This window comes from Cryptomeria japonica, chromosome 5, assembly GCF_030272615.1.
Source record: "Cryptomeria japonica chromosome 5, Sugi_1.0, whole genome shotgun sequence".
Classification (NCBI taxonomy): domain Eukaryota; kingdom Viridiplantae; phylum Streptophyta; class Pinopsida; order Cupressales; family Cupressaceae; genus Cryptomeria; species Cryptomeria japonica.
The window spans coordinates 617,985,975-617,995,088 of NC_081409.1; the positions used below are offsets into that span (position 1 = coordinate 617,985,975).

Here is a 9,114-nt window from a genome sequence, read left to right on the forward strand (position 1 = left end):
CACCTGCGTCATGTCTGGATAATTTATGGTTGTAGTCCACCATAGAGTTCTCATAGTTAGCCCTATCCAGTTAGTGACCTAGTAGAGAGAGTGGCTTTCGGGCGGGGGCCGCACCCAAAGTGGATGGCAGGATAACCCCTCGAAAGTCAGCTATTAAGTGATAACCTAATAATTGTTTAGGGGGTGGGTAGTTATTAATTTAATTAAGATAATACACCCCGTACACGGTTGAGTGCTTGTATAGGCTCAAGGTGTTTGGGAAGGCCTGGAATGGCAAACCTACCACCTTGTCTTCACGAAAGGATGGTAGGGTCCGCATGATGCTTAGATGGAGCCGGGGGTTCGGGAGAGGTTACCAGGATAACCCATGATGGGGGCCGGGACCTATGGAGACCTTCCTAGGGTAACCATGTTAAGCCATGTGATGACACTCTCTCTCTCTAGGGTCGCTAGTGTTTTGTGAGTCGAGTCACTTGTGTACTGCGGAGTCATGAGTACTGTTGTTCTTTTCTTGCTTGCTTGAGGGTCGTCTGCTATCTCCTAGCACGGTGGGGTGGTTCCATTTTGGGATCACATGGTCGGGTGGTAGTGCCACTTCCCATCGGGTGCCTTGTTCCTACCTTCACGCGAGGATTGGCTTCGCCGGTGCATCTTGGTTCGTGCTTCTTGTAGCACTTATATTCTTGATTTTGTACTTTGAGGCCGTATGGTCATTGTATCAACAACTTGTAAAATTGTAATTTATTGTTCTATGGAAGCCATGTAATTTTATGGAATATTGTAATTTAAGTCATGGGATGTATATTGTTTCAGTTATCTTTCCTATTTGTATAAATGAATCTTTGGAAGTATGTATGTTGTAATACTGTAAGCCTATCTTTTGAAAATCAATTTATGAATATGAATTATTTTATCTTTATTGGCTTTCCTTAATTTAAATGGAAGATTGGATTAATATTGCGATGTGGTTTTTATTTTGAAGTAATCTTCGTTGGTAACCCTTTAGGATGTAATGTTAGTCTTCCGCTTATGTTAATTATGAGCAAGGTTATGTTTATTTCCCTTAATCTTAAAAAAAAATTTATTGCGCCTTTTAGTTGCCTTATTGTGTTGCTATCCTTTAGGGTTCCTGGCGGGGCATTACATTTGGTATCAGAGCCCATGTTTCAACATTGGGTACTCTGGGATTGTAGTGAGCCCATTCAGTTTGACCTTGTGTGTAGATCTTAGTGTTTGGATTTCCCTTGCTATATCCTTGTCATTGATCTGAACCGTTTTCTCTTTTGCAGTTTTGGTCATGGTTAGGAAAGCTAGGGGTGTCGGCCGTGTTGGTGGCCGCAATAGAGGTAGAGGTGGGAGACGAGGCCGAGGTTCAGACCGCCATAGTCCTTCACCACCTCCTACTCATGTGAGTGTGGATCAGGAACAGTCAGTGCATCAGGAGTTACCGCATGTGGAAGAGCCGGTTCCCGAAAGGGAGGAGTTGAGGCAGATGTTTCAGGAAGTTCTAGCTAGGCTAGGCCCCAGGCCTGAAGTTGAGCAGCCCATCCATGCTCAGGTTGGGGAGTCGTATCAGCATGTTTCAGAGGAGAGAGAGAGAGAGAGGTCTCCTAGGAGGAGAGAGGTTCCTGTTGGTCATGATTCAGCTCCCTCGAGTCACATCAAGGATCTTTTGAGGACCAACCCTCCTTTCTTCGATGGCCGAGGCACAGGTCTCGAGGCAGAGACTTGGTTGATTAGTTTGGATAGGTGTTTCGCTATGTTTCCATACAGTAGCAACACCCGAGCGAGATGTGCGATCATGCGTCTCGATGATTTTGCTTCTATATGGTGGAAGTTAGAGGAAGAGAAGATTGGTCTGAATATCAATACTGTTTCTTGGGAGATCTTCTTAGAGAGGTTCAGAGCACGGTTTCTTTCACCGCAGTGGAGACAGACTCGGGCAGATGAGTTCTATTCATTGCGACAGTTTGGTATGTCAGTTGACCAGTTCGAGCATAGATTCTATGAGCTGAAGCAGTATGCCGGGATTGGCAACGATGAGGCTATGCTCGTACAGCATTTCTTGAGAGGTCTTAACGACCGCATTAGTGGAGGGGTTAGAGTTTTTGAGCCAGTTTCAGTGGAGGCAGCGGTGGCGAAAGCCAGATTGGTTGAGCAGAACCTCATCCGTGCACATGGTGGACAGGCAGGAGTTCAGATAGGGAGTGTTCCTTCCAGTGGGAACAGAGCTCGTGGGAATCAGTCCCAGTCAGCGGCACCATTCAGGACTCCTCAGGCACCCGCTAAGGGTGGACAGCAGCAGCAGCCGCAACAGCAACCGCAGCAGCAGAAACCGAAACAGTCTCAGGGCCAGCAGGGTGGCAACCCTCCTCATAGAAGAAACAGGAACTGGCGGAGAAGCAAACAGGGTTTTCCAGGACAGTCTTCTCAGAGTGCATCACAGGCCCCTAGTAGGGGAAGCTTTCAGCAGTCCAGTGGGCCGACTGGAGGTAGAGGACCTGGTAGAGGAGCTTGCTACTCTTGTGGGCAGTATGGTCATATAGCCGTGCAGTGTCCTCAGCGTATCCACCAGACAGGGAATCAGGGGCCAGTTGCATCAGAGCCTACAGTAGGGGATGCCGGTAGGACCCACAGAGTGTTTGCAGCGGTTGATAACCGCCAGGCTGAGCATCAGGGGACAGTTATTGAGGCCGCAGGTGTGTTGTGTGGTATCCCTATCTCAGTGCTTTTTGACTCCGATGCATCGGATTCTTTTATTTCTTCATCCATTGTGGAGCGGTGTGGACTCACGTCTGCTAAGCAGGCGGATAGGTGGCAGGTAGAGTTGGCTACCGGGGTGCGCGTGGTCGTAGATGCCTTTGTTCCTAGTTGTGAGTTGGATCTAGGTCCCTTTGTGACTTCTGTTGACCTTCGTGTCATTCCTTTGGGATCCTATGGAGTAGTGTTGGGGATGGATTGGTTATCATCCCACAGTGCTCATGTGGACTGTCGTCAGAAGACAGTAGAGTGTTTAGATGACCATGGCAGGAAAGTGGGGATCGTTGGAGTTCAGAGATCGATATCCTTACGTATGATTTCCGCTATGCAACTTAAGTGGTGTATGCGTAGAGGATGTCAGCTTTTTGCAGTAACTCTTGAGGATATGGATGAGGGAGAGAGTCGAGAAATCGCTCTTAATGGTCACCCTATTCTTCGAGAGTTTGCTGATGTGTTTCCTTTGGAGATTCCTGGTATGCCTCCGAAGCGAGACATAGATTTCCGCATTGATTTGGTTCCTGGTGCAGAACCTATTTCGAGAGCTCCATATCGGATGACTACTCAGGAGTTGAGTGAGTTGAAGTTGCAGGTGGAAGAATTGTTGGCCAAGGGATTCATTCGTCCTAGTGTCTCTCCTTGGGGTGCGCCTGTTATCTTCGTAAAGAAGAAAGATGGTTCTCTTCGGTTATGCATTGATTACCGACAGCTGAATAAGGTAACCATCCGGAATCGATATCCATTGCCTCGTATTGACGATCTTTTCGATCAGGTGAAGGGAGCCGTGGTGTTCTCTAAGATTGATCTGAAATCCGGGTACCATCAGTTGCGCATTCATGATGCAGACATTCATAAGACATCGTTTCGCACTCGTTATGGTCACTATGAGTTCACAGTAGTACCATTTGGGTTGACAAACGCGCCTTCAGTTTTCATGTGCCTCATGAATGGGGTTTTCCGTGCATACCTGGATCATTTTGTCCTTGTGTTCTTGGATGATATATTGATTTATTCCAGATCTATGGAAGAGCATGAGGGTCACTTGCGTCTAGTTTTGCAGTGTTTGAGGGAGAATCAGCTTTATGCCAATTTGGCGAAGTGTGATTTCTTCCAGACTGAGGTGAAATATCTTGGTCATGTGGTTTCAGGAGAGGGTGTATCTGTGGATCCTTCGAAGATCCAAGCCATCGTGGATTGGCCAGCACCGACCAATGTTTCAGAGGTTCGGAGCTTTATGGGATTGGCCGGATATTACCGCCGTTTTGTTAAGGATTTTTCCCGTATAGGTCACCCGATTACTTCTCTTCAGAGGAAAGGGAAGAAGTTTGTTTGGGCAGAGCAGTGTGAGTCAGCGTTTCGTGCCTTGAAGGAACTCCTTGTCAGTGCTCCGATTTTGGCAGTCCCTGATCCATCCAGAGAGTTTATGGTATGCACAGATGCCTCTTTAGAAGGTATAGGTGCGGTGCTTATGCAGGATGGACGTGTGGTTGCCTATGAGTCTCGCAAACTCAAGGACCACGAGTTGAACTATCCAGTTCATGATTTGGAGTTGGCAGCTGTAGTGCATGCGTTGGTTAGGTGGCGTCACTTTCTGTTAGGGCGTCGGTTTGAGCTGCATAGTGATCACCGCAGTTTGCAATATATCTTCACGCAGCCGAACTTGAATGCTCGACAGCGAAGGTGGATGGAATTCCTCTGCGAGTATGATTTTGAGGTTCGATATATTCAGGGGAAGGAGAATGTAGTGGCTGATGCCTTGAGTCGTAGGCGGCATGAAGTCTCAGCTTTGTCCCTTGGAGTGGACTTGAGACAGAGAATTCTTGGAGTTCTTCCTCAGGACTCTTGGTATCAGGATGTTAGAGCCGTGTTGGAGTCCGGAAGGCCCGTAGAGGGTAGATTCGCTGGGTATAGTCTTGAGGCGGATGGCATTCTACGTCATCTTGGTCGGATCTATGTACCTCCTTTGGAGGGTCTTCGCACTTTGATCATGACTGAGGCCCATCGTGCACCTTATTCGGCACACCCAGGTGTCAAGAAGATGCATGCAGATCTTAGACAGATTTATCATTGGGCTGGTATGAAGCGTGACATTGCCGATTTTGTGTCGAAGTGTTTGGAATGTCAGCGAGTGAAGGCGGAGCATCAGCACCCAGCAGGGCTTTTACAGCCTAATTTAGTACCGGATTGGAAATGGGACATCATTTCCATGGATTTCATTGTTGGGTTGCCTGTTTCTTCACGTCGTCATGATGCCATCATGGTCATTGTTGACAGGTTGACAAAGGTTGCTCATTTTGTTCCTATCTGAGCTTCCTATACAGCAGCAGTGGTGGCTCGTGTCTTCTTGGAAGATGTGGTGAGATTGCATGGGATTCCGAGGCGGATAATCTCGGATAGAGATCCAGTCTTTACCTCAGCATTGTGGACCTCACTTCAGCATGCTTTGGGAACTCAGTTGAACTTTAGTTCAGCTTATCACCCAGAGACGGATGGTCAGACTGAGCGTGTGAATCAGGTTTTAGAGGACATGCTTCGCATGTATGTTATGGACCAGCAGTCGCGTTGGGAGGATTATATTTATCTTGTGGAGTTTGCTTATAACAACGGATATCATAGCTCCATAGGTATGTCACCCTTTCAGGCTTTGTATGGTCGTCCTTGCCGTACTCCGTTGAGTTGGGATCGGTTAGAGGACAGGGTGCTCATAGGCCCGGATATCCTTCGAGAGATGGAGCAGCAGGTAGAGCGGATTCGTGAGCATTTGGTAGCTGCACAGGATAGGCAGAAGAAGTATGCAGATGCTCACAGGGTAGATCGTCAGTTTTCTGTTGGCGACCGTGTATTCTTGAGAGTGCGTCCGCGTAAGAGTCCGATCCGTTATGGAAAGGGTTCTAAGTTGGCGCCTCGTTTTGTTGGCCCGTTTGAGATCCTTGAGAGGATAGGACCTGTTGCCTACCGTCTTGCTTTGCCACCGAGTCTATCCCGCATCCACGATGTCTTTCATGTTTCAGTTCTTCGGCCTTATCACCCAGATGTGACTCATGTTCTTGATTGGAACGCTTTGCAGGTCGAGGACGGGCAGCTTTCTATGGAGCCCGTGCGCATTCTTCAGCGTCGGGATTTGACCCTCAGGGGACGCACCATCGACCAGGTAAGGGTCCTATGGGACCCAAATGATGAGACCTCGGCGACATGGGAGGATGCAGCGAAGATGAGAGAGCTCTATCCTTATCTGTTTTAGGCTTCCAGGAGTAAGCCTAGTTTTGTGGGGGAGAATGTAGTACCCCGTTTTGATCGGACTTATTAGACTGATTTTGTGTTTCAGTTTACTTTTCAGTTGGCACTTGATTGCTCGTCATTTTGCAGACATATTTGATATTATATCATGTTTATCTGGATATTGGATGCATGAGTTACTTTCAGTATTTCAGTATTGGTGATTTCTAGTGTTTCGTGGATTATTGCTCGTACTGACATTTTACTTTATCTAGTTGATGTGTCATATATATGTTGCGTGTTTGCTACTGTATTGGATGCAAGGGGACGATTTTCCTTCACTCGTTTCGGTGAGACAGGGAACGTCGCGATTCTCCTTCATCGGTGTGCGTGCCGTGTATTCTATATCTATATGCATGTATGTGTGCTTCGGTGATGCAGGATATTGCAGGTACAAGTACCGGGTAGGTACGGGGTATCGTCTCCACCTGGCTTCACAGGTCTGAGCGTGCCTTATATGTCCGATGGGAGTGGAGGAGATAGCTTTTGACCCTAGTCCTCACCTCAGTCTGTTATTGTGAGTGCCGTCAGTCGGTCGTTCATCCCCTCTGTCTGAATTTCGAGTCTTTTTACTTTTCCTCGATTTGCGTGCTTCGGTGGTTCGGTTAATTATTTAAGTTTAAGTTGTCATTATTGTTGACTTGAGCGATTCATTCCTTTTATGCCTTATGTTTTGAATCAAGCGAAATTGACTAGTTATTAAATTTTAACTGTTAGTTGCTTATTGGAAAAGAAATCGTGTTTAGATCCAACGAAAGAAATGGAATAGATTAGTTAATTGCTTTTAAATATATTCAATTAAGTTAACTCATTGCTTTCTTATTTAGTAAAGAAAAAAAAATTGATTAAGTTGATACTTATGAAAATGTAATTTTCAAAAAGAGAATTTTTCATTTATTGTTTTGAGAAATTTGAAAAAAAAAAGGAAAATAGAAAAAGAAAAGAAAGTCAATGGGGAATTTTAATATTTTTTTTTAATAGAAATTTTGGGCAACCTAGAAAATTAGGTTAAGAGATTTTTCTTCTAAGCCATTTTGGAGGAGATTTTGGGGGTTATGCTTATTTTGGAGGAGGAGAAAGGAATTTTGGAAAATTGGCTTGAAGGGAGGATTTGGGTGTGAACCAGTTGGGATTCTTGCTTGGAGATCAAAGGTTGGTTGAATCCTTGCTTATTGCAACAAAAAAATCATTGCTTTCCTTCCTCTTGCTGTTAGTTGTTTTAAAATCTTGAAGTGTTTGCTTGTTATGGGTTTGGAGGAAGAATTCAACTATTTTGGTTATCAAATTTAAACTTAATTTCTCCCATGAAGCTTCCTTAACTGAATTCTTAATGTTTCATCTTTGCTATGCAAGAAATTTCTTAGTTTATCATGCTGTTTGTAATTAGAAATTTGATGGATTTTGGTAGTGTTATGCTGGCAAAATTTTGCCAAGCATTCATAAAATCTCTTTCCCTAAATATTTCCAGTTTTAGAAATGATAGTTATGAGTTAAAACTCCTTGTTTATGCTTGATTTGAACAAATAGCTTCAATTGGGGTTTGGGGATTTAGTCTATTCTCATTTAATTAAACTTTTAGAACAAACTGGGCAAATTTGAATGAAATATGAATGCCCCTGTTTTGTCTCAGAAAATTGGTGAGTGCTGGTAAAAATTATGACTCCTTTTAAGTTAAATTTAATTATGGGTATGTTGATAAACTTGATGGCTGGGAGTTTAAATTTATTTATTGGGATTAACAGAGGTTTTCACCTCTGTCTGTGTTTTGAATTTTTGTTCCATTTAATCCCCTGTCGTTTTTTATTGTTATGGTTTTTTTTTAACTGTTAAATTAATTAAATTTAATTTGTTAAATTTAAAATTTAAATTGTGTTGGGGGCGGTGGCGGGGAGCTGGGCTCGACCCAGCCACGCACCCCCCTTTCCCTTCCCTTGGCTGTGCGAGCTGCCATCCCCAGCGTGGGAAAAGGCAGCAACGCTGCTTTCCCCAGACTGGGAATGCAGTTCGCTGCATTTCCCAGTTTGGGAAAGGCAGCGCTTGCTGCCTGTGGGTTCGTGGGGGCCCACGGGGGTTCAAAAAAATTATTTTTTTAATGTTTTTTTTTGTTAGATTTAAAAAAAAACGAAAATGTTAAAAGTTAAGTTAGTGGTTAGTAATATGGTTAGTTTTATGGTAAATTTAATATTATATGATAACATATTGTTATTTTATAAAAAAATAATAATAATATGTTACCATGTAATATTAAATAACAACAATATGTTAAAGTTTTTTTTTTATATATAAATTCTTTGCGCGTTATTCGTTTTAGTATTAAGCAATAATATATTGTTATTTTAACAATAATAACAATATGTTATTATTTAATATTAAATAATAATAATGTGTTAAATATAGTTTACGATGGTGTTAAGATTAATGAGTAATTCTTTTGATTTAGTAATGGGGATTAATTGATTAGTATCGTGAAAATATAATCAAATGATTTAGAAGTTAGTGGTAATGTTGGGATTAAGGAAAGTCGGATTAAATTTAATATTGGTGTTGTTATCCAAGTATTATAAAATAGTTGTATGAGGATTGTATTCGTCAAATAGATGTTATTGTGGAATTATTTTATAGTAGCTTGTATACATTTGTTCAATTTGATTTAAATGATTGACTGCTCAAAGAAAGATTGTTTGTAGTGTTTTTATCATTGCAGTCTAGTCGTTTTAATGTCGTCGCATTATGTTTAAAATGGTCATTATGTTGTCGATGTTTGCCCTTGGTCAGGTGTCGTTGTTCAAACCTTGAGGAAGTGGGCTTTTATGTGATATGTCCCTTAAGGTTAACTCTGGGTTTGTGACTGTGAGTCCTACACCTGCGTCATGTCTGGATAATTTATGGTTGTAGTCCACCATAGAGTTCTCATAGTTAGCCCTATCCAGTTAGTGACCTAGTAGAGAGAGTGGCTTTCGGGCGGGGGCCGCACCCAAAGTGGATGGCAGGATAACCCCTCGAAAGTCAGCTATTAAGTGATAACCTAATAATTGTTTAGGGGGTGGGTAGTTATTAATTTAATTAAGATAATACACCCCG

At 43.3% G+C, this 9,114-nt stretch overlaps 1 protein-coding gene across 1 annotated transcript; it reads left to right on the forward strand.

The window, feature by feature from the left end:
• Positions 1-1,492: 1,492 nt before the first annotated feature.
• On the forward strand, positions 1,493-6,530 carry LOC131875996 (uncharacterized). Its single transcript, XM_059220752.1, has 2 exons — positions 1,493-2,699; positions 5,825-6,530. Exons 1-2 carry the CDS (start codon positions 1,493-1,495, stop codon positions 5,932-5,934), a joined length of 1,317 nt encoding a protein of 438 aa, XP_059076735.1. The 3' UTR covers positions 5,935-6,530.
• Positions 6,531-9,114: the final 2,584 nt, after the last annotated feature.